We start from the raw sequence: 22,478 nt of genomic DNA on the forward strand, positions 1-22,478 counted from the left end.
GGGAGCCAATGAGATTAGAGGAGGGAAAGGGGTGTTACAGGGAGAGCTGGGAAGTGAATCAGGGGTACAGGCTGATACATTAGATAGGTATTAGAAGGGGTTGGATGGTGTTTAGCAAGTGAGGGAATACAGGGATATGGGAGAGAGCTCATAGTACAAGTTGATCCAGGGACTAGTCCCATTGCATCTTGAAAGGAAGGAATGTTTCCCCCTTTGAGGCAAATTGGAGAGGGTTTTTCACCTGCCTCTGGATCAACTGGCAGTTAGGCAGGTTATATATAAACTTAAGGTTGAACTTGATGGTCGTGTGTCTTTTTTCAACCTCACTTACTATGTCACATGTAATATTTTCCATAGAACACGAGGGTCAGACGGGAACACTAGAGGCTGTGTCTTTATATATAAAGCAGATGACGTCAAAGACTTTTTTTTGTCATTGAAATATATTGACTGATGGATGTAATCACATGTAGAAAAGACTCCCCCCAACTTTATCTGATCCAACTTTATATTCTAACCTGGGGGGATCCGATTTTGGAGCATTCTACAAAATCTTGTGCTGCTGCATGGAAAATCAGATAAATCTGACCCACAAAATCTGATGAAGAGCTTACACTTAAAGGGGAAGTAAAGTGTAAAATAGAATAAGGCTAGAAATGCTGTATTTTGTATACTAAACATAAACATGAACTTACTGCACCACAAGCCTAATCAAACAAATGATTTATGTTTTCAAAGTTGGCCACAGGGGGTCACCATCTTGTAACTTTGTTATACATCTTTGCAAGACCAAGACTGTGCACATGCTCAGTGTGATCTGGGCTGCTTAGGGATCGTCATAAATGATCAAAACAGCACAAGTCAAATAATATCTGCCAGAAGCCGATACAACAAGACTGATTAATAATCAGAATATACAGACTGCACTGGGTCCTGTGTTGTCATGTAATCTAATGTGGATTTTATAGTTTTTGTATTGTTTAATACAAACTTTCTCCAACTCTGCAGAACCAGTGGCTGCAGCAAAATAATCCTCCAAATAGAATCCCAGTTTATCTGTTTAAATCTGGCTCCATGATCTTTGTCCCTGCAGCTGGAGTTGGAAACAGTAAAGGGGATGTAAAGGCAAAAATAAAATCCAATACAAATCTCTACACAGTCGCCGACTGCTCTACAGGGAAACAACCAAAGCTGCTTGAGTTCTGCATGGCTGGGAAGTAAGGCGGGGGCTCCCCCTGCTGTACATAAGTATGATTGTTTCCCTGCAGAGCAGTTAGGGACCGTCTGACAATTCCTATCCACAGCAGTAAATGAAGGGAGAATTTCACTGCATACAGTCAGGTTTCTTATAAAAACGGTACACATTTTTTTAATTAAAGTATATTGGAGATAGGTTTCTTTTTCATTAAAGAAAGTAAAAATTGCATTTTGTTTTGCCTTTACATGCCCTTTAAAGGCTGCTCATCAGATTGTATGGGTGAGATTGTATCTGATCCTCCATGCAACCCTTTCTTCAGCCACTTACATGTTTCAGTCCAGGAAAAAGAAACTCTCATTAAGATGTTCTGGTTTCCCTTCCATTGTGACATCATCTAGGAGAGGAAACGAGGCAGACGTAATTCAGTGTTCTCCCAAATACATGTTTTATTCCCTTTAATGAACAGATTGGGCTTTGGATACATTAAAGGTCCACGTGTGAAGTCGTTTCCTGCTGCCCTTTCCTGTACAGACTGGTTATTGCTCTACAGGGGAGTAGAACTACAAATCCCAGCATCCTCCTGCAGCCAAAGCTGTTCTACTGAAGCACCTCGAAGTCTCAAAACCCCTATAAAAAAGTAAAGAACCTGATCCTAACAGATCACTGATCCAGTATTTACCATGACAGTAGCTTTAATATAAGCACAACATTCCCTTTATCCGACCTTCCCCGTCGTCTCCTATTGGACTGTCCGTTTGGAAGATTCAATTTAAAAAATCTAAACACTAAAATAAGTCCAAACATTGCGTTTCACTGTCGGTTTTGAACGGCTACAGAAGCCGCAATACTCCCTGTTCTCCTGCACGTAGAGATCCCTGTAATAGAAAGCTTATAAACAGGACTGGTTTTAGGGCAGGGCAGAGAGGGAATGTGGAGGGATGAATGTAAAGTGCTAAAGGTTAACTTGGTAATTAAATGTTACTGTTAGTATTTACATAAAGGATTCATCCAGAATTGGGGATCCACAGCTTCCCTTGTATCCCCATTTGGCAGCAGATGCTCTAGATATAGATTGGGCAGGGCTCAGCTCACAAGCAAGAAGCACCAGAAAAGACATTTGTCTCTTGCTCTAACCACTGACCTGCAGTCCTGTCACAAAATAATCACATGAATGAAATCAATAAGAATTTGCCTCTTGCAGTCAGATGGGTGGAAGTGTCTCCCTGAGCATCCAATCACTGCGCAACGCTCCTCCCTTGAGCCGCCATCTAAAATCTACAGTGAATAGGGTTGAAATTCTTAAAACGGTATAAAATCAGGAATTTTCAAGTATTTGTGCAATCAAATAATAAAAAAAAAGTCCACATGGCACCAGCTGTAAGCGGCTCCGTTTCCCACGGATGAATCCAGAGGGCTGGGACGTAGCCAAGAATAAAAGCTGCGCTGTTTCTTTAAGAGAAGACAAATCAATGTCAGGCTGTAAAAGAGGCTACTGTTCCAGCGGGTCGTTGAGTCTCCCTCGGTAATTGAAAAACTGGCCTAAAATCTGCACTTCTGTAAAGGAAAAATATTCTTAAAGGGGAAGTCAAGTGTAAAATAGAATAAGGCTAGAAACGCTGTATTTTGTATATTAAACATAAACATGAACTTACTGCACCACAAGACTAATCAAACAAATGATTTATGCTTTCAAAGTTGGCCACAGGGGGTCACCATCTTGTAACTTTGTTATACATCTTTGCAAGACCAAGACTGTGCACATGCTCAGTGTGATCTGGGCTGCTTAGGGATCATCATAAAAGATCAAAACAGCACAAGTCAAATAATATCTGCCAGAAGCCAATACAGCAAGACTGATTAATAATCAGAATATACAGACTGCACTGGGTCCTGTGTTGTCATGTGATCTAATGTGGATTTTATAGTTTTTGTATTGTTTAATAGAAACTTTCTCCAACTCTGCAGAACCAGTGGCTGCAGCAAAATAATCCTCCAAATAGAATCCCAGATTATCTGTTTAAATCTGACTCCATGATCTTTGTCCCTGCAGCTGGAGTTGGAAACAGTAAAGGGGATGTAAAGGCAAAAATAAAATCCAATACAAATCTCTACACAGTCGCCGACTGCTCTACAGGGAAACAAACAAAGCTGCTTGAGTTCTGCATGGCTGGGAAGTAAGGCGGGGGCTCCCCCTGCTGTTCATAAGTATGATTGGATTTGGCCGAATCCTTTGCCCAGCCAAACCAAATCCTAATTTGCATATGCAAATTAGGGACAGGGAGGGAAATCGTGTGACTTTTTGTCACAAAACAGGGAAGTAAACAATGTTTTCCCCCTTCTCACCCCTAATTTACATATGCAAATTAGGATTTGGTTCGTTATTCAGCCAAATCTTTCAAGAAGGATTCTAGGAGAAAGCTATGGGGTAGAGACAGATTATTTAAAGGGATACTGTCATGGGAGAAAACATGTTTTTTATTAAAACACATCAGTTAATAGAGCGGCTCCAGCAGAATTCTGTGCTGAAACCCATTTCTCAAAAGAGCAAACAGATTTTTTTTATATTTAAAGGGGAACTCCACAAAAACAAAACTTAAGCTTTTTGAAAAGTAAACATAATTTAAAGCAACTTTACAATTATAGATCATCCAAAAAATATGCAGACTTTTCATGATTTTTTAATGGTTTCTGACAGTTCCCTAAGCCCAGCCCCCTGCTCTCCCGTTAATCTGTCTGACTACTTTGCTGAGCTGTCTGACTACTGTTACTTTGTATCAACAGCCACCTGGCCTCAGCCTGCATCCTCCAAACCCCTCAATTCCCTGCACACGTGATTTTAATAAGGAACAGAACACTGTGCAATGCATTGTGGGTAATGTAGTTCCTGCATGCTGTCTGTAAGCTTTTAGAAGAAACAGGTAACTGTGATGGGTATATAAGGGGTTTCCTGTGTTATGTCTGCCTCTTTATCAAATTTTGGTTTGGAAGCCGGAGTTTCCCTTTATTTTTTAAACTAGGGCTAGACATGTTTTCAGTTTCCCGGGTGCCCCCAGTTATGTGACTTGTGCTCTGATAAACTTCAGTCACTCTTTACTGCTGTACTGCAAGTTGGAGTGATATCACCCCCTCCCTTTCCCCCCAGCAGCCAAACAACAGAACAATGGGAAGGTAACCAGATAGCAGCTCCCTAACACAAGATAACAGCTGCCTGGTAGATCTAAGAACAGCACTCAATAGTAAAATCCAGGTCCCACTGAGACACATTCAGTTACATTGAGTAGGAGAAACAACAGCCTGCCAGAAAGCAGTTCATCCTAAAGTGCTGGCTCTTTCTGAAATCACATGACCAGGCAAAATGACCTGAGATGCACCTACACCCCAATATTACAGCTAAATACACTTGCTGCTTCAGGAATGACATTTTATATTGTACAGTGAATTATTTGTAGTGTAAACAGTGTCATTTAGAAATAAAAACTACATAATAAAAATCATGACAGAATCCCTTTAAGGTACACAGTGGCCTGGGCTTGAACAATTTAATGAAACATATAAGAGAATGGAGTGTGTACAAATTGAAGGACTAGCAGGGTCACCAGCAGTTTAAAGGATACAATGAGGTCCAAAAACACAGCCCCCAGACTGCCGGTGAGCCAGGGCAAATGCCGCACGACGTAGGATCCCTCTGACTGTCCAGAGTCTGGGTTCTTCAGTAATAGGCTGGCTCCGTAGGTCAGGTTACCCAGGATCACTAGCAGGAACAGAGTGGGGGCCAGGCCTTCTGTGGATTTCCTCTTGAACTGTGGGGAAACAAGATCCAGCCCTAATAAGCCAAAGTACTGACTGACCAAAGATAAATGGACTGGGACTCACAGAACTAGAATATTGAACAGAGTATCTCTCAGGCATGTGGGCACCTTTGTTTTACTGCAATTGCCCATTAGTATAAATTTCCCCTGCACCTAGAGTCCTGCGCCGAAAAATTTGTTAAACCCGACCTGTGACCCGCAACCCACGCTCGGGCCACCTTGGACCCGCTACCCGACCCGCAAGTACCTTATCCACAATCTGCTAACCATCAAGAAACAGGAAGCGCCCTCATTGTAAACCGGAAGTTACATCATTGAAAGTAGGCGTAATCAGGAAAAAAAGGAGTAAAACAGGAAGTGCGGTCATTGTAAACCGGAAGTGAGGTCATTAAAAGTTGTCGTGATCGGAAAAAAGAAGTAAAACAGGAAGTGTGGTCATTGTAAACCGGAAGTGACATAATAAGAAGTTGCCGTGATCCCAAAAAAGGAGTAAAACAGGAAGTTCTGTCATTGTAAACCAGAAGTGATATCATTGGAAGTAGGCGTAATCAGAAAAAAAAGGAGAAAAACAGGAAGTGCTGTCATTGTAAACCAGAAGTGACATCATTGGAAGTAGGCGTAATCAGAAAAAAAAGGAGAAAAACAGGAAGTGCTGTCATTGTAAACCGGAAGTGACATAATTAGAAGTTGCCGTGATCCCAAAAAAGGAGTAAAACAGGAAGTACTGTCATTGTAAACTGGAAGTGACATAATTGGAAGTAGGCATGATCAGAAAAAAAGGAGTAAAACTCACTATTGAGAAGACCCGCGACCCGCAAACCCGGAGAACCACCGACCTGCGTCTATACCTGCTCCCAAAACTTCTGCCTGCAACCCACAGGGTATTGCGGGTAACCCGCAGTTAGGGTTACCACCTTTTAAAAAAAAAAAAAAAAATTACCAGCCATGGTGGGGGGCTGAAAAGAAAGGGGCGGGGAGTGACGCAAAAAGGGGTGGAGCCAATGAGGGGCGCCACAAAGGGGGCAGAGCCACGGGGAGTAGAGTCACAAAAGGGGCGGGGCCACCACCCGAACCCGACGAAAATGTACGTTTTCATCGGCGGGCACGGGATTTTGTAAATGGTATTACAAATTACCGGCAGGTAAATTTGTAATACCGGCCCTGGCAGGTGTTTTACCGGCCGGGTGGCAACCCTACCCGCAGGTACCCAACCCGCTGCAGGACTCTACCTGCACCGACTGGGGGGGGACAGAGACACAGTGAGCGGGGGGAGGGCATAGCAGGTACTTACATTGGTGTAGATCTGCAGGGGAGGGGCAGTTACTTACATTGGTGTAGATCTGAGGCAGTCGGGAGAGCAAGTAGGACAACGTGGACAGTAAGCCACAAGCAAAGCCAATCTTATTTTTCACTGAATACTCCTGAAAAACACAACAGGTTATTTAGCAAGCCATGCCAAAAAGATCATTACAGTAACAGAGCTCAGCTGGCCAGACCTACACACATGCCTAATGTCCTGTGATCCTATTGGACTGCGGATATTCTGTCCTGTTTGAAAATGTCATCTCTTGATGCAATTGGTTACACAGTGAGTCTTCCCCATATCCAGGTGTATTTTGATTTGATTATAGCATGTGACACACACTAACAGAGAGATGGTTAAAGAACTAAACCCTAAAAATGAATATGGCTTAAATGTCCTATTGTATGTAATGAACTTATTGCACGAGGCTAAAGTTTGAGCTTGTCAATAGCAGCAATGATCCAGGACTTCAAACTTGTCACAGGGGGTCACCATCTTGGAAAGTGTCTGTGACACTCACATGCTCAGTGGGCTCTGATTGGCTGTTGAGAAGCTAAGCTTAGGGCTCGTCACTAATTATCCAGCAGAAAATGAGCTTCCCTGGCTGTAATATAAGCTGATGCTACAGGTTTGCTGATTATTAAATTCTGGTGCTAATTGCACTGGTTTCTGTGCTGCCATGTAGTAATTATGTGTATTAATTACTAATCAGCCTTATATTGTGACATTTCTATTCTATGTGTACTGTATATTGTGAGTGGCTCCCTAAGCTCAGTAAGTGACAGCAGCACAGAGCATGTGCAGTGAATCAGCAGAAAAGAAGATGGGGAGCTACTGGGGCATCTTTGGAGTCACAGATCTTTACTGCTAAAGGGCTGTGGTTGCCTTGGGCTGGTACAGAAGCACAAAATATTGTGTACAACATTTTTAGCTACTTCTTTAGTTAGGCTTTAGTTCTCTTTAAGTGGGTGGGGCAAGTACCATGTTGATTATATGTATGTGTGTTTTGCCCTAACAGATTCAGTGAGACCAAGCAGCTGAATGATATACACAGTATGAATAGGAAGGCAGTTGTACTGAGCAGTCAGGCAGGTAATGCAGATCTAAGCCACACTACAGGGGGCAGCAGGTAGCACACACCTCTTCTCCATTGGTCGAAAGCAGGTGACGGCTGTGAAAGGCTTCTGCAGAATTCATCGGCATGGGTCCCGCCTCTTGCAGGAGAGAGAAAGTAGCCACAGAGCCCAAAAACGCTAATCCACACACTGCATTAATGGGGGCATACACTAAGAGACAAAACAGAAAGGAAGCCTCATAATCAACATTAATTACACCTATGCTTATCCTTTGCACTGTTGGTTCTGACTACCAATGAAGCAAAGTAGCACAGCAAAGCTCCATTCCAACAATGCATTGCGTGTTCTGTGACCAACTGTAAAAGAGAATCACAGAGGAATGCACAGGAATCTGGGAAGTCGCGGCTAGAGGAGAGTTGGCTATTGGCGCATCGTATCAGTGGTACATGTAGTCAGAAACAGAAGTGCACAAAATTAGACTTCAGTACAGATACTCACTGCTGGGACTTTGGTTCCGACATTTGAAATAGAAGTAAAAGCACAACATTATCAGATCCGCAAATATATAATAGGCCGAAGTGTATCTCTGTAGGGGAGAAATAAAAAGATGAAAATCAATGTACCACGGCCGGGGCCACACAAACTACACAGGAATAATGGTCAAATGATTTTAATTAAAGAGCAAGTTCTGACTTTTCCCAAAAGACTAAATAAATCACATCACAGGAACAGCCCAGGAGCAGGAAGTACAGAGAATCAGAGCTTTGTACTTATCTGTTATCTACTGTGTATCCTGTGCTTGAATGGCTGCCCCCATGGCTACACAGCAGCTTGTTTATATAAACTATAGTAGTACTTATCTGTTATCTACTGTGTATCCTGTGCTTGAATGGCTGCCCCCATGGCTACACAGCAGCTTGTTTATATAAACTATAGTAGTACTTATCTGTTATCTACTGTGTATCCTGTGCTTGAATGGCTGCTCCCATGGCTACACAGAGCTTGTTTATATAAACTATAGTAGTACTTATCTGTTATCTACTGTGTATCCTGTGCTTGAATGGATGCCCCCGTGGCTACACAGCAGCTTATTTATATAAACTATAGTAGTACTTATCTGTTATCTACTGTGTATCCTGTGCTTGAATGGCTGCCCCCATGGCTACACAGCAGCTTGTTTATATAAACTATAGTAGTACTTATCTGTTATCTACTGTGTATCCTGTGCTTGAATGGCTGCCCCATGGCTACACAGCAGCTTGTTTATATAAACTATAGTAGTACTTATCTGTTATCTACTGTGTATCCTGTGCTTGAATGGCTGCCCCATGGCTACACAGCAGCTTGTTTATATAAACTATAGTAGTACTTATCTGTTATCTACTGTGTATCCTGTGCTTGAATGGCTGCCCCCATGGCTACACAGCAGCTTGTTTATATAAACTATAGTAGTACTTATCTGTTATCTACTGTGTATCCTGTGCTTGAATGGCTGCCCCCATGGCTACACAGCAGCTTGTTTATATAAACTATAGTAGTACTTATCTGTTATCTACTGTGTATCCTGTGCTTGAATGGCTGCCCCCATGGCTACACAGCAGCTTGTTTATATAAACTATAGTAGTGTTTCTGAAGCAAACACACCAGTTTTACCAGTGCAGGGCAACAGTACACTATATTGTCATTCCATAACAACACTTTTATTTTTTGGTGTTACTGTTCCTTTTAACAAGTACTAGTGGACAATGGATTCACTTGCCCTAGGGGAGGTTCTTGTCTGACCATGGGGTAAGTAGCAGTCAGGAGTATATGGGTAACTACTAGTGATTACCCTATATGGACTCGCTTAAAGAAAATGTAGTAACATATAAATGGAGTTCTGTCCAATTCCAGAGTGTTTGCTTCTCTGAATAGCTGAGTGCCGTGTGCCAGTCATACCTGCAGGGGAAGCTGATCCGCTAGGTAAGTCCCCACAAGGTTCAAAGTGTCTCCAGTGGTCCAGCCCAAGAGGAACCAAATGGATATGGCTTTGTCCATCTTGCCAGTCTTGCACGCCGTGTAGAACTGCCTGAGAGGGAGAACAGGGGAGAGATCGTGAATTATTGACACTTACCAATGCCATGAGTTGGTGATTCAAAGCATGACTAATTCAATGTATCCATAACAACAGTTAATGTCACAATGGGAATTAGCCATTGCATGGCCAGTTTAGCCTATTGTGACTTCTTTAATTGCTTAAAGGGGAAGTAAAGTGTAAAATAGAATAAGGCTAGAAATGCTGTATTTTGTATACTAAACATAAACATGAACTTACTGCACCACAAGTCTAATCAAACAAATGATTTATGCTTTCAAAGTTGGCTACAGGGGGTCACCATCTTGTAACTTTGTTATACATCTTTGCAAGACCAAGACTGTGCACATGCTCAGTGTGATCTGGGCTGCTTAGGGATCGTCATAAATGATCAAAACAGCACAAGTCAAATAATATCTGCCAGAAGCCGATACAACAAGACTGATTAATAATCAGAATATACAGACTGCACTGGCTCCTGTGTTGTCATGTAATCTAATGTGGATTTTATAGTTTTTGTATTGTTTAATATAAACTTTCTCCAACTCTGCAGAACCAGTGGCTGCAGCAAAATAATCCTCCAAATAGAATCCCAGTTTATCTGTTTAAATCTGGCTCCATGATCTTTGTCCCTGCAGCTGGAGTTGGAAACAGTAAAGGGGATGTAAAGGCAAAAATAAAATCCAATACAAATCTCTACACAGTCGCTGACTGCTCTACAGGGAAACAAACAAAGCTGCTTGAGTTCTGCATGGCTGGGAAGTAAGGCGGGGGCTCCCCCTGCTGTACATAAGTATGATTGTTTCCCTGCAGAGCAGTTAGGGACCGTCTGACAATTCCTATCCACAGCAGTAAATGAAGGGAGAATTTCACTGCATACAGTCAGGTTTCTTATAAAAACAGTACATATTTTTTAATTAAAGTATATTGAAGATAGGTTTCTTTTTTGTTTGAAGAAAGCAAAAATAGCATTTCATTTTTTTGCCTTTACATGCTGTCATGGGAAAAATATGTTTTTTGACAAAACACATCAGTTAATAGTGCTGAGCCAGCAGAATTCTGCACTGAAATCCATTTTCAAGAAAGCAAACATATTTTTTTGACATTTAATTTTGAAATCTGACATGGGGCTAGACATATTGTCAGTTTCCCAGCTGCCTCCAGTCATGTGACTTGTGCGCTGATAAACTTCAGTCACTCTTTACTGCTGTACTGTAAATTGGAGTGATATCACCCCCCCCCCTTTCCCCCCAGCAGCGTAACAACAGAACAATGGGAAGGTAACCAGATAGCAGCTCCCTAACACAAGATAACAGCTGCCTGGTAGATCTAAGAACACACCGCTGCAGTCATCAACTGGCTAAATCCCAGAAAATACAGTGGGGGGAATTATGGACATTTTGAATAACCCAATTTGTCAGATATGGGGGGGGGGGGGTGAGTTGATATGACACCTGGCTGCAGTTCAACATGATATCAGTAAATTGGCTGAAATGATCCTGAATAGTAAAAACTGGATAGACATGTGGGTGTGGCCACTCCTGAGAAGGATCCATTTAATCTGATCCAATAATTCAAAATTGTTAGAAGATTCATTTTGGCCCATCATCTGGGTATCATACATGAGACAAAGATCCACGCATGTGGCTACTGTATGTAACTATAAAGGCACATCTTTATCTGTGTGGTTAGTTTCAGGACCAATCAAAATAAGGAATCACTAGATACATCACTGGTACATCACTGGTGTCTTCAGCTGTACTTATATAAAAGGCTGCAGGTTAGATATGCTCTGTTCCTTCTATGTGTATAACCAGAATACGAATCTCCTTGAGCTTTGCCTGAAGGATCTTTGGCTGTTTATCTGCCCTTCAGCAACAACAGCACTGAGACGTGGTAATAAAAACACATTCCTGGAAATCACCCAGTCGACCTGCTGATCCCAAGACACTTTCTGACTCTGATTCACACAAACAACTCAGGTAGTAGGGATATTGTTTCCTACACGCAAGGGATTGGGTTACAAACACAGAGAAGCAGACGCGCGTATTCTGGCTGAACAATAATTATTCCTACACTTGCCAACAGCATGAGGGACGCCTGCTAAATAAATACCTGCTTCATCTCTGGCTAGATGTTACAACATGAAAGTGAAAATGAATCCAGGTGGAAACAAGGCTTGTGTTGGAAATATATTGTGCCATAGAGCCGAATAAAATCTACTTTTCCTTGTGCCCTTCCTATAACCAATAGCAGTTCAGCACCAAATCTAGCAGTGATGTCTTATCTAGCTGTGATGTCATTAGTCAACAGGGCAGGGAACTTTGATTATTTTTGAGGTAAGTTAAAGAGATACTGTCATGGGACAAAACATTTTTTTTCAAAATGAATCAGTTAATAGTGCTGCTCCAGCAGAATTCTGCACTGAAATCCATTTCTCAAAAGAGCAAACAGATTTTTTTATATTCAATTTTGAAATCTGACATGGGGCTAGACATATTGTCAATTTCCCAGCTGCCCCAAGTCATGTGACTTGTGCTCTGATAAACTTCAATCACTCTTTACTGCTGTACTGCAAGTTGGAGTGATATCACCCCCTCCCTTTCCCCCCAGCAGCCTAACAACAGAACAATGGGAAGGTAACCAGATAGCAGCTCCCTAACACAAGATAACAGCTGCCTGGTAGATCTAAGAACAAGACTCAATAGTAAAATCCAGGTCCCACTGAGACACATTGTTACATTGAGAAGGAAAAACAGCAGCCTGCCAGAAAGCATTTCTCTCCTAAAGTGCAGGCACAAGTCACATGACCAGGGGCAGCTGGGAAATTGACAAAATGTCTAGCCCCATGTCAGATTTCAAAATTAAATATAAAAAAAAATCAGTTTGCTCTTTTGAGAAATGGATTTCAGTGCAGAATTCTGCTGGAGCAGCACTATTAACTGATGTGTTTTGAAAAAAAAACATGTTTTACGATGACAGGATCCCTTAAAGTTTATCCGGGTTGTCTTTTGTTTTCCTTCATCCTATCTGACTTAAAGACACTTAAAAAAACATTTATCAAGGGTCCAATCTCGAATCCATGTTTTTTTAAACTCCCATAAAATCAAAATTCTCCTAGTCGAAATGTATTATTAAAAACGATTTTTTTTTTAATACTTGGACAAATTTAAACAACCTGAAAATTCAAATCGAATTCGATCAAACTCGATTCAAGTTTTTTCTCCGAAAACATCAGAAGAAGAGTTGAAATGCTTGATTCTATTGGGGTATTAACACAGGAAACCCTGTGGGATAAACAGCAAACATTTACTTTTAACGGTGAGCTGCAGCTTATCTATTTATATTTTCTCCAAAAAAAAACTAGAATGTCAGGAAGGCTGCAAACATCTCCAGATTGATCCCTGCACCTCTCCTATTGACTTAAACAGTAATTTGGCAGGTTTCAGGTGGCGAATAGTCGAATTTGAATTCTTAAAGGGCCAGAGTATGATAACACACGCAAATTTAAGTTGAATTTTTAAAGGGGAACGATCGTGAAAATGAAAATTTAATATAAGCTTCATCATACTGAAATAAGAAACTTTCTAAATAAAATCAATTAAATATTCTGTATCATTTCTGAAATAATCAAGTTTATCTTCACAATTCCTCTCTCAGCATCTGTTTCTCTTCATTCTCTCTTCATGCAGCAGTTGGGTGTCAGATATTCATTGACAGTTAGATCCAATATATCTTATAGGGGGGCTCCTTTTGCCTAGAAGATGTATTAGAGGTCACTCTATTAAACTCACCAGACATCATGTCTCTCTACATGCAGGATTTGTGCAAAAGGCAGTTATTTTGTTAGATTTTGTTTGTACTGGAATCAGTTATTTGAATGACCATCCACACTGACCTGTGATGCTTCCCAACGGGGAGTAACTTTTGCCGGCTGAAATTCCTTGTTTGGCACTTTGTGTGCTACATTTTCGCTGGTTTCAGTGTTACTTGTAAATGCCAATAAGAATAAATACTGACATTCAACTGTAAGGGTCAAACTGGCACAAGCAGAAGTGGCAGTTTGGCAGATTAACTGGTTGCTCAGCATAAAACAAAGTGCAGTCAGCGCCTGAAACACAGCAGTGTCTTGTGGCCGGTGATAATGCTGAACTGTGTGTTAGACATGCTGCTGCTGCGTTTTCTTGTCAGCCCCAACAACCTGTGAGCAGTGCTAAAGGGCTGTGGTTGCCTTGAAGCACAAAACATCATGTACAACATTTCTACCTGCTTCTTTAGTTAAGCATTAGAACTAAATTGTAACTAAAAAAGAAGCAGGTAGAAATGTTGTACATGATGTTTTGTGCTTCTGTACCAGCCCAAGGCAACCACAGCCCTTTAGCAGTAAAGATCTGTGTCTCCAAAGATGCCCCAGTAGCTCCCCATCTTCTTTTCTGCTGATTCACTGATTCACATGCTCTGTGCTGCTGTCACTTACTGAGCTTAGGGAGCCACTCACAATATACAGTACACATAGAATAGAAATGTCACAATATAAGGCTGATTAGTAATTAATACACATAATTACTACATGGCAGCACAGAAACCAGTGCAATTAGCATCAGAATTGAATAATCAGCAAACCTGTAGCATCAGCTTATATTACAGCCAGGGAAGGTCATTTTCTGCAGGATAATTAGTGACGAGCCCTAAGCTTAGCTTCTCAACAGCCAATCAGAGCCCACTGAGCATGTGAGTGTCACAGACACTTTCCAAGATGGTGACCCCCTGTGACAAGTTTGAAGTCCTGGATCATTGCTGCTATTGACAAGCTCAAACTTTAGCCTCGTGCAATAAGTTCACTATAGAAAATAGGACATTTTTAGCCACATTCATTTTTAGCGTTTAGTTCTCCTTTAACAGAGTCTTTCGTGCTGACACTAAGGGGGTTATTTATCAAAGTCCGAATCCCACAATCTCGAAAAATTCTAGTTTATTTTTTTTTTTTTTACTATAAAATCTAAATTTTTAGTGGGAAAAAAACCCACCAATTTTTTTGGAATTTATTAAACCCCGAGGGTGTTAAAAGTCGGAATAAAAAAAGTACTCCAATTCAGACCTGCTGAGTTCAATGGGAAAAGTCCCAAAGATATCCTGAACACGGCCGTTTTTTTCTGCACTCCCCTGCATTGCGCTTTCTTCTGTTCAGCCGCAGGGGAGCGCAGGAGTAGACGCACTCAATTATTGTGAAGGGGGCTGTACTCACACAGATGCATGTATGCGCCAAACACAGGTGAAATGCAACATGCTGCGTCCCACCTGCGTTTGCCGCTTACATGCATCTGTGTGAGTACAGCCCCCTTCACAATAATTGAGTGCATCTACTCCTGCGCTCCCCTGCGGCTGAACAGAAGAAAGCGCAATGCAGGGGAGCACAGGCAAAAATGGCGTAAGAGCCCTAAATATAGTGTAGTATTTCTTTCTATAGCATTGCACCCTCTGTGTCCTTTTATAACTAGGAAGGTGTCCTTACAACTTAATTATCCCCAGCAAAAGGCGAGTAATGATTATTTCCTCAATTGGGTGTGCTTTCATAGTCACAATGGAGACTCGCAAACCATAACAATCATTGGTGCTTTGAACATTCAATCATGGCTTTAAGTAGCAGCAGTAAAGTTCAAACATCAGCAGTAAGTTCCTATAGAACAAAATTGTTCCCCAATGTGTTGATGACATCATCCCAGGGAGCCTCGTGACCACTAAATGCCAGCAAGCAACATCATAACCAGTGGGAACGAGTTTCTAACCACCAGGTTATGCGAGTGCAATAATCAATTTCAATATATGGTATTACAAGAGATGTTTACACTTTTTAAGTGTTTTTGTTCTATAGAATCTTGTTACTGCAGTTTGAACTTTGTTGCTCCCACTTAAAGCTATGATTGGATGTTCAAAGCACCAATGATTTGTTATGTTTTGCAAATACCTATATCTTGGATATAATAAGAAATAATAATCATTCTTTTGCTCTGGATAATTAAGTGGCGAGAACTACTTTCCTGTTTGGGATAATAAGGATGTAAGAACACCTTCCTAGTTTTAATAGGACCCACGGGGTGCAATACTATAGAAAGAAATACTAATCTGTCAGCTGCTTTCCTGTGCTACATTGCATTTGCTTTGGTGCATCTTTGGTCTGCAAAGATAATTATTAGAATCCTGGAATTGTTTCTTTTGTTTTCCTTTGATACACAGAGGGGGTGCAAAGCCTGTGATCAGGTTTGGGCTCAAAGCCCAGGTGTGAACATTTGTAGGATCCACAGCAACATAGATCTACAATTATGCCAAACGAATATGATGGTATTGTTTTACTGGGTAGCCAAAAATGGTAGCCCGTGCTTGATAAAGGCTCTTCCACATGGGTGGTTTTCCCTGCGCTCCCCTGCATTGTGCTTTCTTCTATTCAGCCGCAGGGGAGCACAGGAGTAGACGCAGTCAATTATTGTGAAGGGGGCTGTACTCACACAGACGCATATAAGCGGAAAACACAGGTGGCACACAGCATGTTGCATTTCACCTGCGTTCGGCGCATACATGCGTCTGTGTGAGTACAGCCCCCTTCACAATAATTGACTGCGTCTACTCCTGCGCTCCCTGCAAATAGAAGAAAGCGCAACGCAGGAGAGTGCAGGGAAAACCGCCCATGTGGAAGAGCCCTAATTATCTCTAATGTATCCAAACGGTTTCTGCCCCCACTTCTCTTTCCTGGGGTTTAAAAACTGACCAACTGGAAATCATTTTTCCCAAAAACCTGCTTTAGTAAATAATGTACAAAGTGCTTGAAAACAGACACAAATATGATAATTATAGTGTCCCTTTAACTTACATGTGTTCAGTAGCAGATGAGTAGCTTCAATAGGATTGGACATCATACTGTCCCAGAAGGCAATATATATGAAAAAATAAATCAAGATCAACAAGCGTGGGTTTTGCTTTACCAAACACACAATTTATATTCAAGCAACACCTCCCCTTTAATCTGACCCTAACACCAAATACCATGACCACAGGAAGAAACAGTCTCTATATTACAACAGAAATTTAAATTTTTACTCATGACATTCTGACTGGGAAACCACAAAAGGAGACTTGAAACTGCTGCCTGGCACTGAGACATTCCCTAAGTGCTGAGCTGGGCTTGTGACAGTCGTCAGAGTGAGGAATACAGTGTGGGAGTGATTCAAGGAATTGTTCAGTGTAAAAATAAAAACTGGGTAAAAAAATAGGCTATGCAAAATAAAAAATATTTCTAATATAGTTAGTTAGGCAAAAATGTAATGTATAAAGGCTGGAGTGACTAGATGTCTAACATAACAAAACACTACTAATACCCTAATAATTTGCAACTCTCTTGGATTCCACTGATTGGTTTCCAGACAGTAACCAATCAAGAGACTTGATGGGGGCCCATATGGGTCATAACGTATGCATTTGAATCTGCTTTAACTTTTAGGGTCAGGGCACACAGGCAGATTCAGGGAGATTAGTCTCCTGGCAACAAAACTCCCACTGGCGGGATGGCACTCGGCGCAATTCGCTTTCCAAAGACGCCGCACAAGGAAACTTAGGGCGATTTCAGAAATGAATTGCGCCGAGTGCCATTCCACCAGCGATTTACATTTTAGCCGGCAGGAAGGCAGGGGAGGCAGTTTGGGGAGATTAGTCGCCCCGAAGAAGAGGAGATTTGTCACTGGGCGACTAATCTCCCTGAATCTGCCTGTGTGCCCTGACCCTTAAAGATATCTTGTTCTAGTTAACTTTTAGTATGCTATAGAATGGCTAATTCTAAGCAACTTTTCATTGAATCGTCCTTATTTATTGTATATAGTTTTTGAATTGCCTTCTTCTTCCGACTCTTCCAGTTTTCAAATGGGGGTCACTGACCCCCATTTGAAAAAACAAATACTCTATAAGGTTACACATTTATTGTTACTGGTACTTTGTATTCCTCATCTTTCTATTCAGGCCTGTCCCATTCATATTCCAGTCTCTTATTCAAATCAGTGCATGGTTGCTAGGGGAATTTGGACCCTAGCAACCAGGTGGCTGAAATTGCAAACTGGAGAGCTGCTGAATAAAAAGCTAAATAACACAAATTATAAAAAATGAAAACCAATTGCAAATTGTCTCAGAATATCCCTCTCTACATCATACTAACAGTTAACTCAAAGGTAAACAACCCCTTTAAAGTTGCTGACTAATTCAGAGCTAGAGAGCTAAATAGCAGGAAGTAGTGTTCTGTTAGTCACTACAGCCTTTATCCATGACATTTTTGGGTAACTAACTATATTAGAAACATTTTTATTTTGCACTGAACTGTTCCTTTAATGTGCCAAAATTACTCACGGGAAGGAGGCCCCCATGAAGCAGAGGATGGAAAAGAGCCCCATGTAGACACTGGCTTCATCCCGAGCATCCACCGTGCACTCATCAAGGACAGTCCAGATCCACCTCGTCCCATTGGGGCAAAATGTAACATTTGCAGGGAACGATGAACCGTTGTTAGGGATTTCCTTCATGTTTCCTGTGTCTTAAAACCCTCTGAAACAAAGAACAGATCAACTGAAATCACAGGAAATACCCACCGAAAAATGACATTTTCACATTCATTGCAATTATGTCGGTTCTGAACACCAATCAGACCTAAATTTGGCCTGTATATTGCAGCTTAAAAGGGGGAGGGGCTGCTGTTTGGGCCTCTCTGTACTTGGAATGCCAGGGCCTATTTTGACTCCCAGTCCAGACCTCATCGTGTTAGTTGGCCTTTAAAACAGAAAATTAAAGCAGAATTAAATTTTTTTTAACTCTTTGTTTTAAAATCTATCTATTTTTTTGACATGTGTATGCAAAAGTGGTCGAAAATGTCTGGGTACACAATTTAACATGAAAAGTTCACATGACAATGACATGCAAGCAAAGGAACCAGTTTCAGTAATCAAGCATTTTCTACTCACATGATACAGTGGAGGAAAGGTGAAGAAGTATATAGGAGGGTAAGAAAAGGGAAGAAGGAGATAAAGTTGTTTAAACAAATCATAACTAATAAAAAAGAACAACACGATCCAGCAGAACTTACCTTTTACTGTATGAGTATTAACGTTATTATACAGTGATGTTCTATTCAGTCCTGTTCATATGACATTAGATAGGCAGCCTGGAAAATGATTAAGAGAGGCCTGAAGAGAAACATAAATAACATTAATTAACCTGCTTTCCGTTGCTATAGGCTAAGGCCCTAAAAACCAGCAAACACTGCAGTTTAGAGAGATAAACAGTAAGGAAAGAATTTAAAAATAATTAAAAGGACTGTTCACCTTTGAATTAATGGTTTGTGTAATGTAGAGAGGGATATTCTGAGACAATTTGCAATTGGTTTTTATTTTTTATTATTTTTATTAGTTATTTAGATTCAGCAGCTCTCAGGTTTCTGCAGCGTGGTTGCTAGGGACCAAATTCCCCTAGCAACCATGCCGTAATTTGAATAAGAGACTGGAATATCAATTAGGAGAGGCCTGAATAGAAAGATGGATAATAAAAAGTAACAATAAAATTAAATGAGTAGCCTTACAGAGCCTTTGTTTTTTAGATGGGCTCAGTAACCCCCCCCCCCAATTTGAAAGCTGAAAAGAGTCAGCAAAAAGATAAAGAAACTTCATAAAAAAATGAAAAGCTGCTCAGGATTGGCTATTCTATGACATATTAAAAGTTAACTTAAAGGTGAACCAACCCTTTGACCTTAAAGATGCTGAAAAGTTCATTTAGTGGAAGTTTTCCCTTTTAAATGGACAGTGACAGGTTTTCATGAAAATCCAAAGTTATGTGTCAGTATCACTAAAGTGTAATTAGTCTTATACCCAAACTACTGGCACCCCACATGCTGTTTCTTATACCCATCACCCCTCTCAAACCCCCGGCACCCCATCACCCCCTCTCCTACACCCCATCTCTTACCTCTCATGAGACTACAGTTGATGATCAGCTTCTCTGATTCATCCCCAGCAACTCTGCCCTTATATCAGTCCCTTTGGTTTGTGATAATAGATTTGTATCTACTCAATTGCCTGTAGTTCCAATAGACTCATATGAGGGCGTCTGTCTGTCCCCTCACTCACAGAGTGTCTCACTGGGTAATTCAGTCTATTAAGTAAGCAGCAAATGTCTCACTCTATATTATACTGTCTCACTCTATATTACACTGTCTTGCTCTAGATTATACTGTCTCGACACTGCATCTTCTCTGCCCCTCACCCTGTCAGTCTCTATATCACTCAGCAGCCCCTCAGTCTGTCTCTAGATCACTCAGCAGCCCCTCAGTCTGTCTCTATATCACTCAACAGCCCCTCACCCTGTCAGTCTCTATATCACTCAGCAGCCCCTCAGTCTGTCTCTATATCACTCAGCAGCCCCTCAGTCTGTCTCTATATCACTCAGTAGCCCCTCAGTCTGTCTCTATATCACTCAGCAGCCCCTCAGTCTGTCTCTAGATCACTCAGCAGCCCCTCAGTCTGTCTCTAGATCACTCAGCAGCCCCTCAGTCTGTCTCTAGATCACTCAGCAGCCCCTCAGTCTGTCTCTAGATCACTCAGCAGCCCCTCAGTCTGTCTCTAGATCACTCAGCAGCCCCTCAGTCTGTCTCTAGATCACTCAGCAGCCCCTCAGTCTGTCTCTATATCACTCAGCAGCCCCTCAGTCTGTCTCTTTATCACTCAGCAGCCCCTCACCCTGTCAGTCTCTAGATCACTCAGCAGCCCCTCAGTCTGTCTCTAGATCACTCAGCAGCCCCTCAGTCTGTCTCTAGATCACTCAGCAGCCCCTCAGTCTGTCTCTATATCACTCAGCAGCCCCTCAGTCTGTCTCTATATTACACAGCAGCCCCTCAGTCTGTCTCTATATCACTCAGCAGCCCCTCAGTCTGTCTCTATATCACACAGCTGCCCCTCACACACACACACAGCCCCAGAGAACTGGAGAGTCCATCTATGTCCCCCTCACGTATTTCCCTTGTCTCTCCCTCTGTGTGAAACTTCAGGCAGCTGAGCCGAGCGATACAAACAAGTCAGGTGACACTGGGCGGGATACCACGTGACGTGCTGATGAGTCAGTGTCTCCGCCCCTCGCTCTCAGTGTGAGGAGAAGTGTTTGACAGAGGCGGTTGTGTGGGAGCTGTGTGTGTTCTGCTCATGTCTGTGGCGCTGTACTGAGGGGTTACACTAATCCTGTGTGGACACAGTGTACAGGCCTGGGTCTATTTCTGATTCCTCACACACTACTATATATATATATTAACAGAAGTGTCTCAATTCTTAGGGTTTCTTTTTTTTTTACTGTAAATAAACAGAGAAAGAATCAGACGGCGTTAAAATTAAATCTACAGTGAATAATACATACCTCTCAACTGTCCCTTTTTCAGAGGGAATGTCCCTCTTTTGACAGCTCAACCCGCAGTCCCTCATTTGTACTGGAAAGTCCCTCTTTTCTCTGCACTGAACAGCCAGAAAAAGAAACAAAGTTTCTCACTTAATTGGCTTTTAGCAGAGAGCCCAGAACAGCTAACAGGTGCAAATAAGATACTTTGTAACAATTTTGAGACACAAAAACACAGTTTAGATAAGGAGAAATATTTTCAAACTTTCATAACCTGCCAAATTTTGTAAAACAAACATGGTAATTAGGGGGTGTGGCCACAGAAAGGGGTGTGGTCCAAAAATTGCTGCGCTACATGCGGAAAAAAAAAAATTATCCCTCTTTTTACTTCCAAAATGTTGGGAGGTATGAATAATGTCCCCCCAGTACAACATATAAAGATATTGTCAGTCACAGCAGTTTAATGGGTGAATAGAGGCAGCGGCACATTGGGGTGTCTGCACTGTCCGACTGGGACACCAGGGGCCACTCAGTAATATTAGTCCCAATGCATGTTGGGTAATGTAGTTTTTGTTTAGCAATTTGCCCACTGCCAAGTTTAATGTAAGACTACAATACCCAGCAGGGCTGCCATCAGAAATCGCAGGGCCCCATACGAAAAAATTTCCTGAGCCCCCTGGGCTGCGCCCACCACAAGCCCCGCCCTCCCCACCCCACAGGTCCACTTCCCACCCCCCACTAAAAAAAACAACCCATTGGTGGCTATGGTTCCCACATGGTAATAAAAATATAAAAAAGTATTGGTGGTCAGGGCCCCCCCATTGAAAAAAACATTTGTGGTCAGGGCCCCCCATTAAAAAATATTGGTGGCTAGCCCCCCATCCCCCACATTATAAGAAAATTGGTGGCCAGGGCCCCCCTTAAATGTCCATGTAAAAAAACTTGCCCCCCCAGAAGTTTAAAAAAAAATTGGTGCCAGGGCCCCACCACACAACAGGGACCACAAAGGGTTACCTTAAGGGGGGCCCTGCCATGTTACACTTACTTCATTAGTGGGGCCCACCTGCTGTCAGTGAGCTGCCAACTACAGAAGGGAGGAGGGGAGTACAGGTGGCTGCATCTTCTTCCAGTGACAGCATTTTCTTCCCTTATTGGTCACAGAATTTCAAGTCCTGGTAAAGCTGCATGGTGATTGGATGAGCTGGAGGAGAAGTTCAAACCTCAGCTATCCAATCCCTGAGCAGTTCAACCGGGACTTAAACTCTGTGTCCAATAAGGGGAAGTAATGGACAGAAGATACCTCCCCTTGTGTTCCAGCCCTGCCTACCCGAAGTCAGCAGCTCTCAGAAAGCAGGGGGGCAGACTAATCAAGAAAGTGCGGAGTGGCTGGGCCCCCCTTACCCGAGTTACCCCTACAACTCTCCCTCCAGTCCCCCCTGATGGCTGCCCTGATACCCAGCATGCAGTGGGACTAGGGTTGCCACCTGGCCGGTAAAAATTATGGCTGATCCCAATGTTATTAATAGGGAATAAAGATAAATATATAGGAAGGTCAGTGATCCCAATGTTATTAATAGGGAATAAAGATAAATATATAGGAAGGTCAGTGATCCCA

General features: G+C 42.0%; 1 protein-coding gene across 3 annotated transcripts; it reads right to left on the minus strand.

The window, feature by feature from the left end:
• Positions 1–1,619: 1,619 nt before the first annotated feature.
• slc66a1.S (solute carrier family 66 member 1 S homeolog) lies at positions 1,620–20,607 on the minus strand. 3 transcript variants are annotated; one of them, XM_041571761.1, is made up of 10 exons: positions 19,451–20,607; positions 18,576–18,675; positions 18,143–18,445; positions 17,846–18,040; positions 9,325–9,454; positions 7,885–7,972; positions 7,451–7,596; positions 6,336–6,428; positions 4,813–4,998; positions 1,620–2,744 (listed from the first exon to the last, which is right to left on the minus strand). In XM_041571761.1, exons 4-10 carry the CDS (start codon positions 18,016–18,018, stop codon positions 2,688–2,690), a joined length of 873 nt encoding a protein of 290 aa, XP_041427695.1. In that variant the 5' UTR covers positions 18,019–18,040; positions 18,143–18,445; positions 18,576–18,675; positions 19,451–20,607; the 3' UTR covers positions 1,620–2,687. The 3 variants fall into 3 exon arrangements, with proteins under 3 accessions (XP_041427695.1, XP_041427694.1, XP_041427696.1); XM_041571760.1 differs by lacking the exon at positions 18,143–18,445 and having other exon boundaries at positions 19,451–20,601; XM_041571762.1 differs by lacking the exons at positions 18,143–18,445; positions 18,576–18,675; positions 19,451–20,607 and adding an exon at positions 16,326–16,372 and having other exon boundaries at positions 17,846–17,976.
• Positions 20,608–22,478: the final 1,871 nt, after the last annotated feature.

The sequence above is a fragment of the Xenopus laevis genome, chromosome 7S (genome assembly GCF_017654675.1).
Source record: "Xenopus laevis strain J_2021 chromosome 7S, Xenopus_laevis_v10.1, whole genome shotgun sequence".
Lineage (NCBI taxonomy): Eukaryota > Metazoa > Chordata > Amphibia > Anura > Pipidae > Xenopus > Xenopus laevis.

What these genes read in the sequence shown, in the direction of transcription:
- slc66a1.S (XM_041571761.1), bottom strand. Translation starts at nt 18,018, where the DNA reads ATGAAGGAAATCCCTAACAACGGTTCATCGTTCCCTGCAAATGTTACA. An exon ending in TTCATGGGGGCCTCCTTCCC is followed by an intron (nt 9,455 to 17,845) that starts GTGAGTAATTTT and finishes TCTCCCTCTCAG; the next exon opens with GCAGTTCTACACGGCGTGCA. An exon ending in TGCCTCAGATCTACACCAAT is followed by an intron (nt 4,999 to 6,335) that starts GTAAGTAACTGC and finishes GTTTCCCCACAG; the next exon opens with TTCAAGAGGAAATCCACAGA.